Source organism: Schistocerca piceifrons, chromosome 2 (genome assembly GCF_021461385.2).
Source record: "Schistocerca piceifrons isolate TAMUIC-IGC-003096 chromosome 2, iqSchPice1.1, whole genome shotgun sequence".
In the NCBI taxonomy this organism is placed as follows: domain Eukaryota; kingdom Metazoa; phylum Arthropoda; class Insecta; order Orthoptera; family Acrididae; genus Schistocerca; species Schistocerca piceifrons.
This window is the reverse complement of record NC_060139.1, coordinates 443,025,632-443,048,634: the sequence shown is the minus strand read 5'-3', so window position 1 is coordinate 443,048,634 and position 23,003 is coordinate 443,025,632. Positions and strand designations below refer to the sequence as shown.

Genomic DNA, 23,003 nt, shown 5'->3' with positions numbered 1-23,003 from the left:
GTATTTGTGGAATTTATTTATTTAATCGTATGGCTAGGGCCCCCATCGGGCGACCGTTCGCCGGGTGCCGGTCTTTCAATTCGACGCCACTTCGGCGACCTGCAGTCGATGAGGATGATAGGATGATGATGAGGACAGCGCAACACCCAGTCACTGGGCGGAGAAATTTCTCCGACCCAGCCGGGAATCGAACCCGGGCCCAGAGGATTGACAATCCGCCACGCTGACCATTCAGTTACCGAGGGCGGACATTTGTCGAATGACCTGTTGTTACACGGGGACCTCTTTCCGCTAGCGCTGGCATGTGGTGTGGATTCTGTGAACTATTTAAACTAGCTTTGCAGATTATACGCCACTAGGGGGCTTTCTACCATATTTATTCTGATACAGAGAATATGGGGTGTCTTCGTGACTGGCCTTCAACAATACTCAACAGTGCCTCTTGTCCTGATATATGACTGGCTTGCTAAAAGCAGGCTTCACATAACAAGGCATCACAAAGCTTAAAGTAAAAGCACTGTCGAGATGTTTTGGTATAGAAGAAATTTATTTAGGCCAGTAAAATAATGTTGTGTAGTTGAACGATTACATTGCAAAAGTTGTGTCACTACATGTATAAGAACAAAAGGAAAAATTTTGAAATGCCACAAGGATCAAGTAGTTATTCAAGGAGAGAATGAGCGGATTTCAAGGTCACTGATGACATTACTTCCGGTGTATCGCTCTAGGTCTAGTATTCTGTTATGCAATTATGCATACAAGCACAGGTTCAAGGTCACTGATGATGTGAAATCCAGTGTCAGGTTACGTGGGCATATGAGCCCCCTCCACCCCTCCTACACACGCACTTCGGGTACTCCGGTACAAGCACAGTTTCAAGGTCAATTCTGAGAATGAGAGCGTGGCTATTTGTTAATGACAAATTAATTTTATTATAGTTTCGTTATGTCACTTCTATCGAGTTGTACCATATCCTGTCAGGTATCTAAGTCCTCTCATTTTTACGGTTCTTTTATTTTTCCAGATTTTCAGCAATATTTCCGCATTTTCATAATTATTCATATTTTTTGAATAAGCAAGTTTTGTCCCATTGCTATAAATGTCGCATCATGTCATATTCTGTCAAGTCGACGTTGTGATGCTGTCAGTCAATCACGCTGCAGCATGTGCTCAAAAGTATCTGAATTACACAACTACACAATTAGATTGTATGACATCATACTTTATTTGTTAAAACAAGTGCATTGCTTGAAATAGTGACATCTTGGTAAATTAATGAGATCGTAGCAAGATTCTGAGGCTCACTGACTCCAAGACTGTCAACGAAAGATATATTATGTGTCGTACAGTGTTGCAATATGGGTACCTAGAGAAGTGAGCAATCTGTCCAACCATCCCCAGTAGAAAGTTATGCCCCTGTGGTGTAAAGCACACTCCAAACACTAATGCCTGGAGTATGGTCATGGCTGCGTACACTAGTCAGTAACCCAGAAATGGTCAAGAAATTTGAAATGTTTCAGGTTGCAGTAAAATCACTGACGTGATAGCATACACAACAGATAGAGCTATCCCGCCCAAGGCAAATCTGTTGTGACCTATCGGAGAACACACGTGAATAGCTACGCAGATAAGCGTCATCCCCTCTCTCTTTCTCTCTGGACCAGGTAGAATCAAGCTCACCCAACGATTTAGCTTTTATCTCTGCACAAAAAATGCATAGGTGATGCCAGTCTTGGTCAGTCAGATCTCCAAGGCAGAATAAAAAAGCATTACCCTACCACAACACGATTTAAACTATTGCATTAATAGTGTGTATGTGACGTTGCTAGAAGATTCGGAAATAACTACGAATAAAATCCGAGTAGGAGCGCTGCCAATCCTTCTGTGTCCATCGAATTGGTAAGGTTAGTCTGGAGTTTCCTTCAAATGTGGGCAGGAGTAGGGCAATGGCACAAAAATGCTACATTCCACTACACAGTGACCATGCATGGCGAACTGGGAAATGTTTGACGACAAATAGGGTTTTGCAAGCACGCTGACTGTGGGCAAGATCTGAGACCGCTCCCCTGTAGATCAAAGACATGCAACAGGACAGAAACTCCTACTATATTAATATGTGATGTCGCTATAAGACTCTGAAACAGATACGGAAAAATTCGGAAGTATGGACACGTCTCCACCACCCAAATGAGACTGAGCAGTGGTCACAGAGCAGAAAATTAAACTGTTTCTACATATGAAGTAATCGACTCACAGAGGTCATTGCACCTCTGCAGCTATGTGATAAAATGCGAATTAATTAGTTTATGTCTCTTATAGTGGTCACAAATTGATAAGATTATGGATATTATAGGGCTCCCCCCATGAACCATGGACCTCGCCGTTGGTGGGGAGGCTTGCGTGCCTCAGCGATACAGATAGCCGTACCGTAGGTGCAACCACAACGGAGGGGTATCTGTTGAGAGGCCAGACAAACGTGTGGTTCCTGAAGAGGGGCAGCAGCCTTTTCAGTAGTTGCAGGGGCAACAGTCTGGATGATTGACTGATCTGGCCTTGTAACAATAACCAAAACGGCCTTGCTGTGCTGGTACTGCGAACGGCTGAAAGCAAGGGGAAACTACGGCCATAATTTTTCCCGAGGGCATGAAGCTTTACTGTATGATTAAATGATGATGGCGTCCTCTTGGGTAAAATATTTCTGAGGTAAAATAGTCCCCCATTCGGATCTCCGGGCGGGGACTACTCAAGAGGATGTCGTTATCAGGAGAAAGAAAACTGGCGTTCTACGGATCGGAGCGTGGAATGTCAGATCCCTTAATCGGGCAGGTAGGTTAGAAAATTTAAAAAGGGAAATGGATAGGTTAAAGTTTGATATAGTGGGAATTAGTGAAGTTCGGTGGCAGGAGGAACAAGACTTCTGGTCAGGTGACTACAGGGTTATAAACACAAAATCAAATAGGGGTAATGCAGGAGTAGGTTTACTAATGAGTAAAACAATAGGAATGCTGGTAAGCTACTACAAACAGCATAGTGAACGCATTATTGTGGCCAAGATAGATACGAAGCCCACACCTACTACAGTAGTACAAGTGTATATGCCAACTAGCTCTGCAGATGATGAAGAAATTGTAGAAATGTATGACGAAATAAAAGAAATTATTCAGGTAGTGAAGGGTGACGAAAATTTAATAGTCATGGGTGACTGGAATTCGGTAGTAGGAAAAGGGAGAGAAGGAAATGTAGTAGGTGAATATGGACTGGGGCTAAGAAATGAAAGAGGAAGCCGCCTGGTAGAATTTTGCACAGAGCACAACTTAATCATAGCTAACACTTGGTTCAAGAATCATAAAATAAGGCTGTATACGTGGAAGAAGCCTGGAGATACTGACAGGTTTCAGATAGATTATATAATGGTAAGACAGAGATTTAGGAACCAGGTTTTAAATTGTAAGACATTTCCAGGGGCAGATGTGGACTCTGACCACAATCTGTTGGTTATGACCTGTAGATTAAAACTGAAGAAACTGCAAAAAGGTGGGAATTTAAGGAGATGGGACCTGGATAAACTAAAAGAACCAGAGGTTGTACAGAGTTTCAGGGAGAGCATAAGGGAGCAATTGTCAGGAATAGGGGAAAGAAATACAGTAGAAGAAGAATGGGCAGCTTTGAGGGATGAAGTAGTGAAGGCAGAAGAGGATCAAGTAGGTAAAAAGACGAGGGCTAGTAGAAATCCTTGGGTAACAGAAGAAATACTGAATTTAATTAATGGAAGGAGAAAATATAAAAATGCAGTAAATGAAGCAGGCAAAAAGGAATACAGACGTCTCAAAAATGAGATCGACAGGAAGTGCAAAATGGCTAAGCAGGGATGGCTAGAGGACAAATGTAAGGATGTAGAGACTTATCTCACTAGGGGTAAGATAGATACTGCCTACAGGAAAATTAAAGAGACCTTTGGAGATAAGAGAACCACTTGTATGAACATCAAGAACTCAGATGGAAACCCAGTTCTAAGCAAAGAATGGAAAGCAGAAAGGTGGAAGGAGTATATAGAGGGTCTATACAAGGGCGATGTACTTGAGGACAATATTATGGAAATGGAAGAGGATGTAGATGAAGATGAAATGGGAGATACGATACTGCGTGAAGAGTTTGAGAGAGCACTGAAAGACCTGAGTCGAAACAAGGGCCCGGGAGTAGACAACATTCCATTGGAACTACTGACGGCCTTGGGAGAGCCAGCCCTGACAAAACTCTACCATCTGGTGAGCAAGATGAGACAGGCGAAATACCCTCAGATTTCAAGAAGAATATAATAATTCCAAACCCAAAGAAAGCAGGTGTTGACAGATGTGAAAATTATAGAACTATCAGTTTAATAAGTCACAGCTGCAAAATACTAACGTGAATTCTTTACAGACGGATGGAAAAACTAGTAAAAGCTGACCTCGGGGAAGATCAGTTTGGATTCCGTAGAAATGTTGGAACACGTGAGGCAATACTGACCCTACGACTTATCTTAGAAGCTAGATTAAGGAAGGGCAAACCTACATTACTAGCATTTGTAGACTTAGAGAAAGCTTTTGACAATGTTGACTGGAATACTCTCTTTCAAATTCTGAAGGTGGCAGGGGTAAAATACAGGGAGCGAAAGGCTATTTACAATTTGTACAGAAACCAGATGGCAGTTATAAGAGTCGAGGGACATGAAAGGGAAGCAGTGGTTGGGAAGGGAGTGAGACAGGGTTGTAGTCTCTCCCCGATGTTATTCAATCTGTATATTGAGCAAGCAGTGAAGGAAACAAAAGAAAAATTCAGAGTAGGTATTAAAATCCATGGAGAAGAATTAAAAACTTTGTTCGCCGATGACATTGTAATTCTGTCAGAGACAGCAAAGGACTTGGAAGAGCAGTTGAACGGAATGGATAGTGTCTTGAAAGGAGGATATAAGATGAACATCAACAAAAGCAAAACGAGGATAATGGAATGTAGTCGAATTAAGTCGAGTGATGCTGAGGGAATTAGATTGGGAAATGAGACACTTAAAGTAGTAAAGGAGTTTTGCTATTTGGGGAGCAAAATAACTGATGATGGTCGAAGTAGAGAGGATATAAAATGTAGACTGGCAATGGCAAGTAAAGCGTTTCTGAAGAAGAGAAATTTGTTAACATCGAGTATAAATTTAAGTGTCAGGAAGTTGTTTCTGAAAGTATTTGTATGGAGTGTAGCCATGTATGGAAGTAAAACATGGACGATAAATAGTTTGGACAAGAAGAGAATAGAAGCTTTCGAAATGTGGTGCTACAGAAGTATGCTGAAGATTAGATGGGTAGATCACATAACTAATGAGGAAGTATTGAATAGGATTCGGGAGAAGTTTGTGGCACAACTTGACCAGAAGAAGGGATCGGTTGGTAGGACATGTTCTGAGGCATCAAGGGATCACCAATTTAGTATTGGAGGGCAGCGTGGAGGGTAAAAGTCATAGAGGGAGACCAAGAGATGAATACACTAAGCAGATTCAGAAGGATGTAGGCTGCAGCAGGTACTGGGAGATAAAGGCTTGCACAGGATAGAGTAGCATGGAGAGCTGCATCAAACCAGTCTCAGGACTGAAGACCACAACAACAGGGTTTATTTGCTTAAAACGTCATGTTGTGCCCTGTTACCATGTTAATAATAATGCATCGTCTTTCCATTATCAAAGCATATATATATATATATATATATATATATATATATATATATATATATATATGTGTGTGTGTGTGTGTGTGTGTGTGTGTGTTGCAACTCATTATCAATGCACAGGTGAATTATTCATTCCAATAGTTTTTAAATAATACAGTGTACTAGATGTCCAGTAGGCATATTGATAGGTCGAAATAATTTTAACAGTAGTGTAGTTACAAGGATTTTCCTTGGTTATTTACGAACACATAAACTACGACGTCACACAATCTGTGGTTCAGCAATGATAATTCACATGTCTTTCAGTACACACTGCCTTATGATCGGTTGACAGGATCGTAAGCCGGCCGATGGTCACCGAGCGGTTCTGGGCGCTTCAGTCTGGAACCGCGCGACCGCTACGGTCGCAGGTTCGAATCCTGCCTCGGGCATCGATGTGTGTGATGTCCTTAGGTTAGTTAGGTTTAAGTAGTTCTAAGTTCTAGGGGACTGATGACCTGAGGTTTTAAGTCCCATAGTGCTCAGAGCCATTTGAACCATTTGAACAGGATCGTAAACATCGACATGATGCTAAACGACTCGCCACGAGCTTGTTGTGAATTTAAGAACAGTGGTATAAAAATTGCGAGATTGGAAAAATGTGAAAAACTAAAAATGTGAAAAAATACGCAGAATTGTAGAAAATATGGAAAAGTACGAGAAACTTGAGAAATGACAGTACTTACATATCTGACTGGGTGTGGTTTCTGCTGGTTTTTCTGCACTTGTGTGCCAGTGTAATCTGATGCTGGGAGAGACGTCGTCAGTGACCATGGATTTGTGTTCGTATACTTAGTTGCACAACAGAATACTATCCCACATCGAAAGTGTGACCTTAAGATTTGGCTCGTTCTCTCTTTGAATAGCTACTGGAGCATACTGCTACTTCAGTTTGGATTTTCGGGGGGATTTATATAACAGAAAATCATTATCAGTATCATAAAATCATATATATTCTGAATAATATTCGAAACAATTTCATTGCATCAAGTTGATGGTAAAGAGTAGATGCTATAATAATTCGTGGAACTTGAAGTGTGTTGCACAAAAGAAAATTACTAAGCAATGTCTCAAAGTACCGATGAGATCGGTAAACATGTAGGAACAACGTGGCTGCATACAGCTAAAGACCGAAACGGACAGAAAGGCTAGATGAGACCGTCATTAAACAGTGGATGTTAAATGGCAGTTGACGATGATGACAGTGATGATGATGATGATGATGATAAACAAACAAACCGACAAACAGATTCCAGGAAGCCTAGGAAGTAATTGATTCACTATTTACTTTACTTTCCGTGCCAGAGCAAGAATTTATAAACTCTCTTCTTCCAAAATCACGCTGCCTCAAAAGCCTTGTCTTTGCATAAAAATCAGATCTTCCGCTAAGTAAGAAAACTCAATGCTTGGACACAGGAGAAAATGTTCAATCGTCTGTGCTTCTTCACGTTCATTCACTACGGGAATCATTAATTTTGACCATACACAGCTATCTAGTAACATGTCTACAGGTTACTGTTATTTCAGTCAAGGTATCGAGGAATTTAATACCAGATGTGGCAGAAACAATGACGTATTCTTAACAGTGTATTTGACCACGGAAACGCACGGCTAAACATCTTGGTGTGCACTGTTCGAAAGACTAGTTCGTACAAATATGCTAGACATGCTATATTTTACAAATAATGTCCTTTAGGTGTCCACCATCGTTGGCGATGAAATTTTAGTCACCAAAATGCACAATCGCTGTAACTTCGCAAAGAGTCTCGATTTCAGCTTGAATGTTGATTTTCGAGCTCTCTGAAGCTGTTGGTCTGTTTTCATACACTTCTTATTTCATAAATCCCAACAGAAAAAGGCTCTAACCTATAAATGAGCGAACGGGGAGGCCAGTTGACACCAGCAAAGCGCGAAAGAAGACGCTACGGAAACTATCTGCTTAAGACCCTTATGGACGTTCTCGTTGCGTGAACGGTTGCGCCGTCCTGTTGGATCCACGACTGCGTATAAATCTTCTGAGGACACATTTTCTGCATTACGAACTATTGCAACATAACAACATACCCACCTGATGTTACTGTGGCGGTGCCAGCTACGTCATTCTCAAAAAAGTACGGACCCTGTTTTGAAGTGGTGTGCTATGCATTTGGTGAGGACTAGTAGGCACCGAGTGCCGAAAGTTTTGTTTATTCACATAGACCGGTAAATGAAACTAGACGTAGACGGACATCATTAAATTGTTGAGAAAACAAAGTCCATTGTTGTTCTTTTCTGGAAACTGTGAACAGAACTTATGACATGCTTGCTTACCTCCTGGCAATAACTGTTGCACCACTCGGAGCGTATAATGATGGGCATGATTATCGAGATGCAAAATTCGTCGCAGGTTTCCGTCCAAGCTGTTCAGCACTTATTTTACGAATGCCGACAAACTGACCACGTCGACCTTCACTGGAAGGCAGCTGTTACAGTTGCAGTGTTGTTCGGAATGCGAACCGTTCCTGGTCTACAGGATGATGCCTTCCTCGTTGCAGATGCTGTTGTTCTGAACTACAGCAGCCATTTCGTAGTCTACTTCTCTGAAGGAACTTGATGATTACGGCAAATGTCAAAATGTAGCATAAGCAAACGCTGCGTTAGCACGAGGCCATCACCAGATTAAAAAAACTTTTCAGTTGCCTAACACAAGATGTTCGTTTGAGCAACGACTCACACTGAATGGTAACGCTCAAAACCGTACTAAGCAGTGGTACAACCATCGACTCTTTAGGAAGCCGTGCTCAACAACGGCGCGCAATTTCGAACAGGTTATTGTTCTTGCCGCATCCTGTAGATCGTTTGTTGTATGTTTATATTGGACAATACTTTAAAGCGTCATCACGTACAAAAAAAGGTCATACTCACTGACGGAAAGAACGCACAATACTGTGAAATATTTGACTCACAATTACAATGAAGAGCCAAAACAACCGGTACACCTGCCTAATGTCGTGTAGGGCCCCCGCGAGTGCGCAGAAGTGCCGCAACACTACCTGGCAAGGACTCGACTAATGTCTGAAGCACTGCTGGAGGGAACTGAGACCATGAGTCCTGCAGGGCTGTCCATAAATCCATAAGAGTACAACGGGTGGAGATGTCTTCTAAACAGCACGTTGCAAGACATCCCAGATATGCTCAATAATTTTCAAGCCTGGCGTGTTTGGTCGCCATCGGAAGTGTTTAAGCTCAGAAGAGTGTTTCTGTGGCCACTCTGTAGCAATTCTGGATGTGTTGGGTGTTGGGTGCCCAAGTCCGCCGGAATGCACAATGGTCATGAATGGATGCAGGTGACCAGACAGGACGCTTATGCACGTGTCACCTATCAAGGTCGTATTTAGACGTATCGGGGAGGGTCCCATATCACTCCAACTGCACACGCCCCATACCACTACAGAGCTTCCACCAGCTTGAACAGTCCCCTCCCCTGCTGACAGGCAGGGTCCATAAACTCACGTGGTTGTCTCCATACCCGCTCGATAGAATTTGAAACGATACCAGGTAACAGGCTTCCACTCATCAAACAGTTCAATGTCAGTTTGACGGGTCCAGGTGTGGCGTAAAGCTTTGTGTCATGCAGTCATCAAGGGTACACGAGTGGGACTTCGGCTCTGAAAGCCTATATCGATGATGTTTCGTTGAATGGTTCGCACACTGACACATGTTGATGGCCTAGCATTGCAATTTGCGGAAAGGTTGCACTACTGTCACGTTGAACGATTCTCTTCAGTCGTCGTTGGTCGCGTTCTTGCAGGATCTTTTTCCGGCCTCAGCGATGTCGGAGATTTGATGTTTTACCGGATTCCTGACATTCATGGTATACTTCATTTCAGGGAAATCACGAAAAACCTAAAGCAGATTGAATAGATGGAGATCTTAACACTGGGCTTGCCGTATGCAAATACAGAGCATTAAACTCCACGCAACCTCGCTTTTACCTTCAGTGTGGTATGTGTTCCGATCACATCTTTTTCGGTGATTTTCTTTTATTAGGAATGTGGACTTGAATGTAATTGAATATATTAATCATTTGGTTTATTTATCATCACGACAATTCGCAACTACGACAAAAATGCTTGATTCTCAATACTGTTCATAGAGGCATCTTGTGCCAAAATCTCGATAAACAGGTGCTTAAGGCAACGTGTACGAACGAAAATCTGCTGATCTGACGTGAGCGTTAGGGAGAAAACTGGAAATAAATCGCATAAGTCCTGAGTGATCATCGTGAAATAAGTTAGTAATGAAAAGAACTGCTGAAGACAACACGTAGAATTATGGAATATAGTACCTCGCACCTGTTATGGAATTTCGAAGCAAACCGTTCATGACTTCCAAGATAAATCGTTACAGTGAAGCTCTAAGATGTTAAAGTTCTAAATTTGACTTTCCCTACGACTCATGCAGAAGCGGGCCGGTCTCGCCATATAGTAGCTGTCGGGGATAAAAATACTGCGGCCTCAATCTGCATTGGCGCCGGAGTCCTTGTTTCTACGTAAGTTAGCATCATAAGTTGAAGGTTTTGTGATGGAGATCTGATAGACTCATTGGGGTCGTGCGGATGTGTATATACAGTGTGTCTCACTATGGCCACCAAGAATAACTCCGAAAGTATGATAGTAGCTGATAAGTTTGTGGGACAAAAGTTGCATGGGACAACGGGGGTCATAATATGAAATTGTTTTTTTTGTTGCTAGGTGGGGTAGCTTCAGAGATGTAAAGGTCAACTTCGTTTTCTTAAATTGGATGCTATAGTTTGGTAATTATTTTCTGATAGCGGCTATCGAGACGAATCCGATGATGTGTAACAGTAAGGTCTTTGAAGGTCAACGAAGGTCAAAAAGGTGGCATGAACGTCCATTTACAGAAGGTGTTCGAAGTGATGACTATTGGTATCAATGCAGTGCTGCAATCTTCTTATCATGGATTGAGTGGTATTCCTTATCACGTCGGCACTAATCGAAGCACATGCTCTGACAATTCTCTCTCGCATATCTTCAGGTGCAGTTGGAACGTCTTTATAAACAATGTCTTTCAAGAATCCCCACAAGAAAAAATCCAGAGGAGTCAAGTCTGGCGAACGAGCAGGGACACATCTCCTCCGCGTCCAATATAACGATTTGGGAATTGTCTCTGCAACTCATTCAAACCATCAGCGAAAAATGTGCCGCTCACCCATCTTGTCGATACCACATTCTGTTCCTTGTTCGTAAAGGTATTTCTTCCAGTAACAGACCTAATATTTCTTGCTGGAATGTGGTGTACTTTCTACCGTTAAGAGTTCCTTCGATGAAATAGGGGCCTTTAATTCTGTCCTCCAGAATTCCACACCACACAATCACCGACCACGGTTTATGGTATGCAACTTGCCACTGCCAACATGGATTTTCAGTTGCCCAATAATGCATGTTATGCAATTTAACATTTCCGTGGTTCGTGAATATAACCTCATCAGTAAATAAAATTAAATTAAGAAATGTGTCATCCCTCTGAATCTGAAGTTGAGCCCATCGGCAGAATTCAATACGACGCATGCAACCCGTACCAGTTAATTCTTGGTGGAGACTGATATGGTAAGGATGATATTTATGGCGATGCAGAACACGAAAACACTACTCTGATTCGTGCCAGATCCCCTTGCGATTTGACGCGAACTAACACAAGGATCTGGAACCACAGTGAGAAGAGTAACAATTTCCGTTTCCTCGTTAGTAATATTCCTTTGCCGGATATGTTTCCGATGCGTTAAAGATCCAGTTGTTCTCACTTTATCATACACATATTTAAATGTTCGACGTGTAGGGTGAGTACGTTGAGAATATCTATCAGCGTATAAGTCTCTAGCTCTCACTGAATTTCGTTGGCATTCTCCATAAATGAGAAGCATATCGACTTGTTCTTCGAAGGAATACATCACTCACATTCACTTGATTCGACTATACTAGTCTTACCGTTTCTATAAGTGTTGTCTTGCGAAACCGTCGGATTGTGTCTACATGTCAATGGCACGTTAGATGGATACGCTGTATTCGGCGACTATTTACTATTTACACGATATACGAGAGAGAATTATCAGAGCAAGTGCTTCGATAAGTGCCGAAGTGATAAGGAATACCACTCAATCCATGATAAGAAGATTGAAGATTGCAGCACTGCACTGATACCAATGGTCATCAATCACTTCGGACTCCTTCTGTAAATGGACGTTCATGCCATCATTGTGACCTTCGTTGACCTTGAAAGACCTTACTGTTACACATCATTGGATTCGTCTCGATAGCCTCTATCAAAAAATAAGTACCAAACTATAGCTTCCCATTAAAAAAAAGTTGATTTTCGTATCTCTGAAGTTACCCCACCTAGCAACAAAAAACCAGTGTCATATTATGGCACCCGTTGTCCCATGCGTCATTTGTTCCGCAAACTTTTGAGCTACTATCATACTTTCAGAGTTATTCTAGGTGGCTATAGTTAGTGACTCACCCTGTATACTCCGTACCAATCTACGAGTTTTATAGTGAAGCTGAACACTAATATTGCGAGAGTTACATGTCTTTTTATTCTGCCTCGGGGCCCTGGCAGATCTTGTCCCTAGTCAGTGTGCTTCAAGAATTGTATTTATGAGCCTTATATCATTGCACAAACTGATAATATTGCATGGTTTATTTGTATAAATATAAACAGGGTGATGTGATAGGTTAGTAGTAATGACTTGTCTTACCATTATTTAAGCACATATTTATATGAGGTCTCATTCATTACTAATGCACAGATTAGTGTCCATAGCAATACCTTCTTTTAAAATACTGCTGCAAACTAGCTGTCTAGTTTGTATTTAGAATATGCACACAACGAATACCCTTGTTGAACGAGAATAAGTCTTGATGATCTTGTGGTAATGGTATAGTATTTCTGCTTCTCATTGGACTTCACTGCAACACTGCGCCTCTAATGTCACCAACTCACGTGAAGCTTTCACCGATGATAAGTAACAGCCCCAAAGTCTAAAACGCCAGAGAAAATAGATTGTGGAAGCTGTCGCCCGCTTGTCAGTTAAATCATGTTTAATGCTTAAACAAAAAACTTTGTAGCAGATAATTTCCCTGAGATTTAATATCTAGATATTCTTGTTTCTACAGTTGTAAAGACAAAAGTTATCGGTACTGGTTATATTATAGTGTAATTTCTGGTAACTATGGTCCCAGAGCTGCCTGTCTGTTATTACATTGCTGGGTGCAGTTGTGCAGTTTCTGTTTGCATTTCTTTTGTGCTCCATCTGGAAGTCCAATAGGCGCTGAATTCTGTGAAACTGCGAAATTGTTATATCGGCATACTTCTGAAAAATCAGTTGCTGTTGAACTTTCTTGAGAAGCTTGATTTCGCTACAAAGTTCTGCGCCTAACCATATATAAGTAAGGAAATTTGAAAAATACTGCATAATATTCATGTTTCTGATTATTTAGCAATGTTATGTCAACTGGCATTACGTTATATTTTATTAAAAAAATTTAACTTGAGACACAACTAAAGCCCAAAAATTTCCTGCTACAGTCTGTTTGTGTTACATTAATTTACATTGCTGAGGCGGTATTGAAATACCTGAGCGTAAAATAGCTCTTCTTCACACAATTTTCAGGTCATACTGCAATAAATAATGACCAATAAACATCAAAAGGGAACTTGTGTTGAAGGGAAACGCTTGAACAAACTTGAGTCAGATGAAACCTTCTGAAGTTAAAGATTATGTCATTGTCAAATATGAGGGCAAATTATAGGTAGGTAGCGCCATTCAGATCTACAAAACAGGGCCAGAAGTGAGCTGCGTGGCAAGAAGTAGGAAACTGTAAATCTGACATAAAGAAAAGGATCTTCTTTTGTACAACGAATATGATTTAATTTACATAATTCAGCCCCCAGTTAAGGTGTCCAGGAAAGGAGAATGATATTCTGTAAAAGAACCGAAGATGTCTGGGACAAATAGAGAACTGTGTCACTTATTTTCTTATGTGTTTGTATTTAAATATAAATTACAAAATGAACGAGTTTAGGAATGTTTTTCTTTCACTTTCTACTTAAACAAATCGACATAAATACCGTAACTACAAGCCACCTTAATATATGTGAAGTGGACTACGGTTAGAACATTGGGACCTAGATATGGTCCAATTTTTAATAATTAATATCTGCTGTAATAATACTTGAAATTAAGAACTGAAATAATACTAATTTTCCTTTCACTACAGTAAACACTTTAAAAAAATGGATACATGTTCTGCAGACAACACGAAAAAAAACTGTGTAAATTGGATCATGGTTTTGGTTTGTACGGAAGCAAGCAAATTTTTTTCGTTCCACAGACATCTACTTCATACATTTATTCCATCTTTGCCATATGTGGTGAAAAATATAAATAAAGAATAAGCTACGTTCAATTTCGATTTCGCCCATGCGAAACAGTACAACCACCAACTATAGCGTTCGATGCAGTATTTATTTCTTATATTTCTGCAAAGAACAGCTGAGCAGTGTGAAACAACTAACCCAGCCACTCTCCACAGTGAACTACGTCACACACACATGATCTCAGTAGTTGTTACTCTGCTTTCTTTTAATGTTGACAGGTGGAGCTCAAGTCCTGTGTCGAGACACTAGACTTCCAAGTTACGGAGGGTGGCAGCAACTTCAGCGTGGGCCAGAGGCAACTGATCTGCCTTGCTAGGGCCATACTCAGGAACAACAAAATACTCGTACTCGATGAGGCCACTGCCAACGTCGACCCAGAGTGAGTGTCGCATTACTTATATTAATTCCTTCCTAATCCCTTTACAGAACACAGTTTATGTTTTCATAATCTTGCCTGTATCCATCTAAATACACAGAGGGTGTGTAGTTAATTGCGTTACACTGTAAGTGGTCGTCTCTGTGTATACCTTCATAGTGTGGGTTATGATTTTATCACCTATATGGTTTAGATTGTGTGCCTAAGTTCCTTGGACCACCTTCGCAAACAGATGAGTTCTTCTTAATGGTAGGAAATTCCCTCTGTAGAGACATTTATGTGATCGAATTATTTGAAAATTTGTGTTACAGGACGGATACCCTGATTCAGTGTACGATTCGCAGAAAATTCATGCACTGCACGGTGATTACTATCGCCCACAGGCTGAATACTGTTATGGACTCGGACAAGGTGCTCGTGATGGACGCTGGAACTGTAGTGGTGAGAAACAAATATGTCACTAGACAATGTCCTACAACAATCGTCAATAATAGCTTTCTTTTACCAAACACACACTGAAAAGCAGTTTCTTCTTATTATATTTTGCACACAGCAGTCTGTCATTTAATTTTGCGAAGTTAAATCTTTTAAACAATGGATTTAGCACCAGGGTAATTCGACTGCAGCTGTCATAGCAGTGTAGGGTTGCCAGCTTTTTACGGTGAAAACAAGGGAGCGAGGAGTAAGCCTACAAAACAAATACTTCAAATAGGGTTTTCTACAAATAACAGTAGAAATTATTGCTTTTGTTTACAGACTTTACTTCCTTCTGCCAAGATTCATTGTCTTTTACATTTTTAAATATTCACTGCAATTAAAATTAAAATGCATTGCAATTTGCAGATCTGCTTTTATAAGGTCAGTGATACCTTTGTTGCGCATCTCTGGCAATTTATGGTTCCTTAGGGAAAAATTCATTCTGCCTCGTGGTTTGAACCAGAAATGATTAATACAAACCCAAACTACTTTCAGCAAATTTGGTAGCTGAACATTTTTTGCTCTGAAGGTACAGGGAACATTAGCTCACTTGTGACTCTTCAGGCTCACTTATTTGCATTGCCTTCTGTGGATATGCTTTTCTTCAAAATATCCTTTTCATTACTAAACCCATCATGGAAACAATTTCATCTTCATCATCTAGCTGAAATGAGTCAATTATTTCTTGAGGATGGTTAAATTTTAGCTCTGAACTTAGAAAAAGAGGCATTCAAAACTCTTGGAATTGGCAATTGATCTTCAAATTAGAAACTCGCACTTTGAAACAAGATATTTTTATTTATTTACTTATTTCTCAGTAAAGGAATTGCACAATAAGACAGAAAACACAAATTGTGAATATTCGGTTGTTTTACCAGAAAACTCATTTTTCTGCCCACATAGTCGCCCTTAGGAAATAGCTACATGCAGTACAACACCCGCAGTTTGGATTTTACCCTTAAATAATTTTCGTTTGTTTCCCTGCTCCCCTTCCACTTTCGTTTAGCTGTTGGTGTTTCCCAGACTGGAACCCTAAACTTTTAATATCACGAAGGAAAACGAAACGAATCAGAACTGTTTTATCACGTCATACAATTGATATTATCAAGTGCGACATCGAAACACCGTTTCTTTCGTAGTTGCATCAAGAAACTGTAGAATTAAAGAGGGAAGACCAGTGAAGAATCAGCTTAAATCAATGCAAGCAAGATAACTCTTTCTCGGAATTTTGCAAATAAGAAGGTATTCGAATCGACGCGGCTTACAATTAGTCACAGAAAAATGAAATAATTTTGTCCAAAACGTAGACGTTTAAGGACGCAGGAATGTTGTTTCTAAGTGCGTTTAATGTTTGACAGCACTCCAGTGGTAAGAGAGACGGAAGGTTATTGCCCAACAAGCGGTTTAAATGGATAGACTGAAAATAAGAAGCTGCATTGCTTTCAATTTAAGTAAGGTTAGAACGGACTCAAACGTGAGGGAACTGTATATATCAAAACCTATTACAAATCGTGTTTTACCAAACTTCTCATTGCTGTAAGTACTTGTGGCTCAGTTATGTATACAGGGTGTTAGAGACGGAAGTGCAGGTATTTCCAGTGCTGACTGAGGACAGTATACTGAACTACATTATATCAGCATTTACTTCATTTGCAGACTAATAATCGTAGCTATTAGTATAGCATGTTCTGATGTTGGTTAGTACCTTTAAGTGTGTGTGGCACAAGCAAGCTATTACAGGTTTTTCTTTCTACCAGATAGCAGGTTAAGTATTGAAGAGTGGACACAAAAAGATAGTCTACGATGACAGGTGTAGTCCACTTCGTGGTGAAATTACGAAAGTGAAAAAAAAAAATCGGCTGTAAATCGTGCTTTGTGGTTTTGGGAAGACTGTTAGACGCAGAGAGAAAACAACTTACAATCTGAAGTGGGTACATATTACGGTAGCAATGATCACAATATGTCACCCAGGGTGGCCGAACGGTTCTAGGCGCTACAGGCTGGAACAGCGAGACCGCTACGGTCGCAGGTTCGAATCCTGCCTCGGGCATGGATGTGTGTGTTGTCCTTAGGTTAGTTAGGTTTAAGTAGTTCAAAGTTCTAGGGGACTGATGACCTGAGAAGTTAAGTCCCATAGTGCTCAGAGCCATTTGAACCATTTTTGATCACAATATCTGCACCTGTACCCTTGACACCCTCTCTATCAGATGTACTATCATGAGAATAATTATAACCGTCGATGCAAATAATAATAGTGAAAAAATAACAATTACAATTTGACACTAACAACTGCAGTAAATTTAAATCGATTATCACGTTTGATGCTGTGTCTACCATCATCAGAAACACGAGGGAAAATGTAATGACAGAGAAAAAGATTGAAATGACACTGATAGTGGGTGTTAAGGTATAGAAAGCAGACAGTTTCAACAGGTGACTCTGGAGAGAAAGCTGATGGCTTGGGGAAGTGAGATTGGAGGGCGGGAATTGACTAGAGACAGCTGCAGGTACAGTGTGTGACAGAGAAAACTACTGTAATACAATGTCGCACATTAATTCTTTCTTGCGTAGCAAACACGTGAAATTTGTCGATATCTTTGGAGAATTATATGTAAGTTGGTGACGGATTGGGGGGGGGGGGGGGGGCAGAGAGGAAAGGAAGGGATTACAAAATTATACTGGCCTGGGATTTGACCCCGGGATCTCCTGATTACTAGGCACTTGTATTGAGCACTGCGCCATCCAGGAAACAGTGTTATCGCACCTGTGCGTCTGTCTCTACGCGCCTCAAGGCGTACGCACACTCCCACCGAGCGCCATCTATCCGCAGTCCCTGTCAATTTCCTCCACGCTCGCTACTCTGAGGTTCCCGCAGGGGTCAGACGTACTCGTGCATCCACACTAAAGAAGGTGGATCCATCTAAGTGAACCAGTTATACATGAATGTGTGGTGTCTGTTGTTGCGGACATATCCGAAAGAACAAACACCACATATTCATATATAATTTTGGGATAAGATCGTGTCAAAGTCAGGTTCCTGATACAGGACTAAATTGTTGTGAATATGGCTCTATTGTATAGTGGTGTGGAGGTAGAGCAACAAAACACAAAGAGGATACAGTCTCTTGTAAAATTCTTCTCATTAACACAGGTTTTCCAAGACAGGTAACCTCAACAGAGCCAGCATGTTCCTTCGGTTATTACAATGGTTCAAATTCTCTGCACCACATAAATACTAACTTTCCTTTCACATTTACTGTACTTATAATTTTGCTCATTTAAAGATGTCAACGTTTTTGTCTTCATAATTAGCAACAATTCCGCCTTGATATTAATTTTATCACTTCCCCGTGAAACGGACTGTCTCGTCCTGTGCTCAGTAACATCCTAATTTTGATTACCACTGCACTCAACGTCAACACTTGCTATTTTTATGTCTGTCCTTTCCAGTTTATTGCTTCTCTTATTTTATTCTTGCCAAGTTGGACGCAAACCAGCGACGAACTAACTTCAGCTTTATTTGAAAAATCCCAGCGTTTACTTGAAGCTATTTATCGAAATAAAGGGCACAAAAAACTAAGATAGCCGGTGTATGAAAGTTTCTGCACCGTGTAGGACAATCAGCAACGAATGGAAGCATTAAATGTACATAGATATTAAGCTATTTGCTTGCACCAAATCAATGCTGTGTTTGATGAAGGCAATAATTTAGTTCGCGGAAAATATTTCATATTTCATGAACCGTCGATACTTCTACATATTTAAAATTGCTGATAGTCTTCAGATTAATGGCGTGAAGTGAAGGCAAATATATGGACGGTGAGGACTAGTCGTATGGACTGACCATAATTTATGCGTATGGGTTATATTTTTCTTGCGTTATGGCCTCTGTTGGACAATGGGTAGCCCCTTCGTTGACTGCATTCTCCTTCTCCCAGAACCTCTTCATTCTTTCTCTTCTTCTCTCCCGCTCTTCTTCCGAGATCTTCAGTTTCTGTTTCTCCTGTCGGCTCCACTGGTGACACTCTAATCTTTTCCTGTATTCTTCTCTGTCATTGATCTCCGGCGTATTGGTTGGTGTATATTTGTTCCTCAAATTTTCCTTTCCTTCGACCTTGATCCCCAATTCCAACCAGTCCTCCCGAAGCTCAACAACCCACTTGGTTCCTGTCTTTCCCCTTGTCCTCCCTGTTGTTTCCCACACTCTCTTCGTCATTTTGTCCATACTCATCCTAACTACATGGCCAGGAAACCTTGCCCTTTTGAGTCTGATTTCCCCGAAAATTGTTCTCCTGTTCCGGTACAATTCTTCCATAGGTCTTTGCATCCACCTCTCTCCGCCTCTTTTGGGACCTAGTATTTTTCACAGTATTTTTCTGTCTTCTTTCTCTAGTTGTTATGCCCCATTTCTTCCTAGTATCATCGTCTCAGCAGCATATAATACTGCATTCCTTACTGTTGCCTTGTAGTGGCTTATCTTTGCCTCTGTGGATATATCCTTTTTATTGTACATCTCTCTTGTCATGCAGAAGGCTGACTTCATCTTCTTTATCCTCTCTGTTATTCCCCCCTTCCTCCTGTTCCTTCCTGTTATAAATTCTCCCAGGTATTTAAATTTGTCCACCATTTGCACAGTGCCTTCCGGTGCTTCCCAGTCTGCAGTGGTATTTAATGTTTTTGTCTTGTTACAGGCGATCCTCAGTCCCACCTTTGCGTCTTCTTCCGTCTCACTTACTATTGCTATGTCATCTGCAAAGGCTAGGCAGTCCACTTGAGCCCTGTTGTCCTTTTTGTCCCCCACATGGGTCTTTGGTATTCTCATTTCCTCGTTTATAGTTCTCCACTGCCTGATCACTTCGTTCAGTGCTATATTGAACAACAATGGTGACATTCCATCTCCCTGTTTAACACCAGTTTTGATCTCAAATTCGTCTGACAGTGCTCCTCTGAATCCCACCCTCGCTTTTGTGTCTGTCAGAATTTCTTTTATGAGTTCTTGTGTAGTTCCATCAAGTTCTCTGTTCTTCAGGATCCTAATAAGAGTCTGTCTGTCGATGGAGTCATATGCCTTTGTGAAGTCCACGAAGGTTATTACTGCCTTTTTGTTTTTTAAGGCCTTATGTTCTATCAGTTGCTTCAAGATAAATATCTGTTCTATACAACCTCTCCCTCTTCCTGAATCCCGCTTGGTAGTCACCAACTGTACTTTCTACCTGTTCTTCTACTCTCTTGAGCAATAGTTTTGACAGCACCTTGTATCCGACCTGTAGTAGCGATATTCTTCTGTAGTTGTTTGCATCTCTCTTGTCCCCCTTCTTATGTATTGGTACTACAATTGCATTCTTCCATCCTTCTGGCAACTTCTTTGTTCTGCAGGTCTGGTGAATTATGTTGGTCATGTTGTCTATTGCTTTGTTGTCTCCCCACTTTATCATCTCGGCTGCTATACCATCTTCTCCAGCTGCCTTATTATTCTTTAGATAGCTTACGGCATGTGCGACTTCATCCCTGGTTGGAGGGCGTGGCTCTCTCTCTTCTGTGTCGGTCCCCAGTTCCAGCTCTTCTTCAGGTGGTTCGCAGTTTAGCAGGTCGTGAAAGTGCTCTGCAAAAATCCGACAGTTCTCCTTCGCACTGACAGCCATTTCCCCTTTCTTATCTCTCATAAACAGTTCTCTATCCTTGTATCCAACCAGAATCTTTTTGAATTTCCCGAAAAAGTGTCTGCTGCTGTTTTTCCTGAAGTAGGTCTCAATATCGTCCAGTTCCTGCTTCATCTTCTGTCTTCTGGTCCATCTTATTGTTCGGGCCGCTTCCTTTCTTCCTCCTAAGAAAACTTCCCATTTTTTCCTGAAGTAGGTCTCAATATCGTCCAGTTCCTGCTTCATATTCTGTCTTCTGGTCCATCTTACTGTTCGTGCCGCTTCCTTTCCTCCTCCTAAGAAAACTTCCCATTTTTCCGGGTCCTTCTTGCTGCTCCAATCTCTCCAGGCTTTCCTGCGAGTCTCTACCGCTTCCTCACATTCCTTGTTCCACCACCAGTGCTTCCGTTTCTTTTCTTCCTTTCCCCATGGTTCAGCCTGTTTCGTCATATTTCGCTTCCTGTCGTCCCATTCATTGAATTATTAAATTACTTCCTCATAGCTGGATCGATTGTGTCTTAATTTGTTTCTGTCTACCTTTATTTTTTCTGTTCTTCTGTTCGTCTGTGGCAGTCTGTCCCTGTTTGGAATCCAAAGGCACTTAACTTCTGTAGATAGTGATCCGATTTTATTCTTGTGTTCTTCCTGACCTTTGTGTTCATGATCTCTTTAGCATTTGTCCAGCTGATTGCTATGTGGTCAATTTGGAATTCCCCAAGGCGGGTGCATGGGTTTGCCCATGTCTTTTTCTTACGCAGTTTGGCCCTGAAGTGTGTTGTCGTCAGTCTCATTTTGTGTTCTCGACACAGTATATGTATAAGAGAATTTTGTTAATCATGTAGGTTACCGAAGACTGTATTAACGCCACCAGGCTTCCGGAATCAAACTTACTTTTCATTATTTTAAGTCAATAAGAATTCTGGATTTACGAAAACTTTTGAAAGAATAAACATTTGATTTTTCAGGAGTATGACCATCCACATATTCTGATGAAGAATCTGGATGGTTTTCTGTCGAATCTTGTGGCAGAAACGGGAGCTGCGATGGCGGAACAACTGAGAAATATTGCTGAGAAGGTGAGAGCTTTAACCAACGTTTTTAGAAATGCACAAAAATTAGGAAATATCTTTCTCATGTTGGAACTTGAAACATACGTAGTGACCTTATTGCTTCTTTCAGAGCTATACTACACTGACTGTCGTGGAAGAAGAAACGAAAGGGAAAGATGATGATGAAGAAGGAGACCAAATCACGAGGCTATAGTTCTTCAGCCACTTCCTACACTCCCTTTGCTGTCGCCGTGACACTTTCCCATCTGTTGTGAAAGAGCCCAAAAACTGTTAGAGACATTTCATTTGTCACGTGTAGAGTGGAGACATAAAATTCATCAGTGCCTGTTACTAAGACTAATTTTATTTATTGAGTGTTTATTTTCTATTTAGAACCATCGGTTGTAATTTTTTTACCCACTTGCCTGTTACTGACACGTACCTTGAAATACATTTAAATGCCATTGATGCTCTTTTTTGTCCTGTGTTCTTTATTATAAATTCGTTTTTAATATGGAATCACGTTTATAATCTTATCGCTAATAACAATCGCGGATTTTTTAGCTTAATGTCTAGATTAATCCAAGCACCGAAGTTTAGTTTGTGACTGAATGAATCACTTTTACGATTGGAGTTGTTCTGTGGCACAAATGAGTCAATGCTCGTACCGTAGGATATAAAGTAAACTTGTAATAGACTACTCAGTAGATTCAGAAGATTCAGGAGCAACGTCAGGGTACTTCTGTTGAAGAAACTTCATATGGTACCTTTTAATGCCATTTATTACGAAAGCTCTACATACTTATGAAACGTTTCGTTGTTGGTTCAGTTTCGTCAAGACGGGAATAAAAGCCTAGATTCAGTACATGCAACGCGTAATACACGGTTGTAGTACAATTAAGAAGCATGGTAGGTTACACTAATTCTAGTTTCGACTGTGATTTTCATACTTAGAAGCCTGAAGATATCAACTTAGTAAAATGCGAAATGTCTAGAGTTTCATTTATTTTAATCTCCGTAAAGACAGGTCACTCTGTAACACTTCTGCTAATCCAAACTGTCATTGACCATGTTAGGAATCCAGCAACCAAAGACGATCGATTCCTACGCCGCCTGAACAGTCTGCCAGGAACTAATATGGTCTTTTTCTGTTGTCTTCCTTTTAAATAAAAGCGTCCACATGAATCAACTACATCTCTGGTACTGCCACATTTAATATCGTTCTAAGCCTACAGATTTGCTAACAACAAACTGTTGTCCATATTGTGTAGGAAATACACTTTTCTGCATTAT

General features: G+C 40.8%; 1 protein-coding gene across 1 annotated transcript in view; it reads left to right on the top strand.

The window, feature by feature from the left end:
- Window positions 1–22,178, top strand: part of LOC124774916 (ATP-binding cassette sub-family C member 4-like) — a 296,627-nt gene extending 274,449 nt beyond the window's left edge. The window contains exons 23-26 of the mRNA XM_047249591.1: window positions 14,388–14,548; window positions 14,857–14,986; window positions 21,627–21,737; window positions 21,841–22,178. Coding sequence (XP_047105547.1) covers window positions 14,388–14,548; window positions 14,857–14,986; window positions 21,627–21,737; window positions 21,841–21,924 — 486 coding nt within the window. The 3' untranslated portion in view covers window positions 21,925–22,178. The remainder of the gene's footprint in view (window positions 1–14,387; window positions 14,549–14,856; window positions 14,987–21,626; window positions 21,738–21,840) is intronic.
- The last annotated feature ends 825 nt before the right edge of the window (window positions 22,179–23,003 follow it).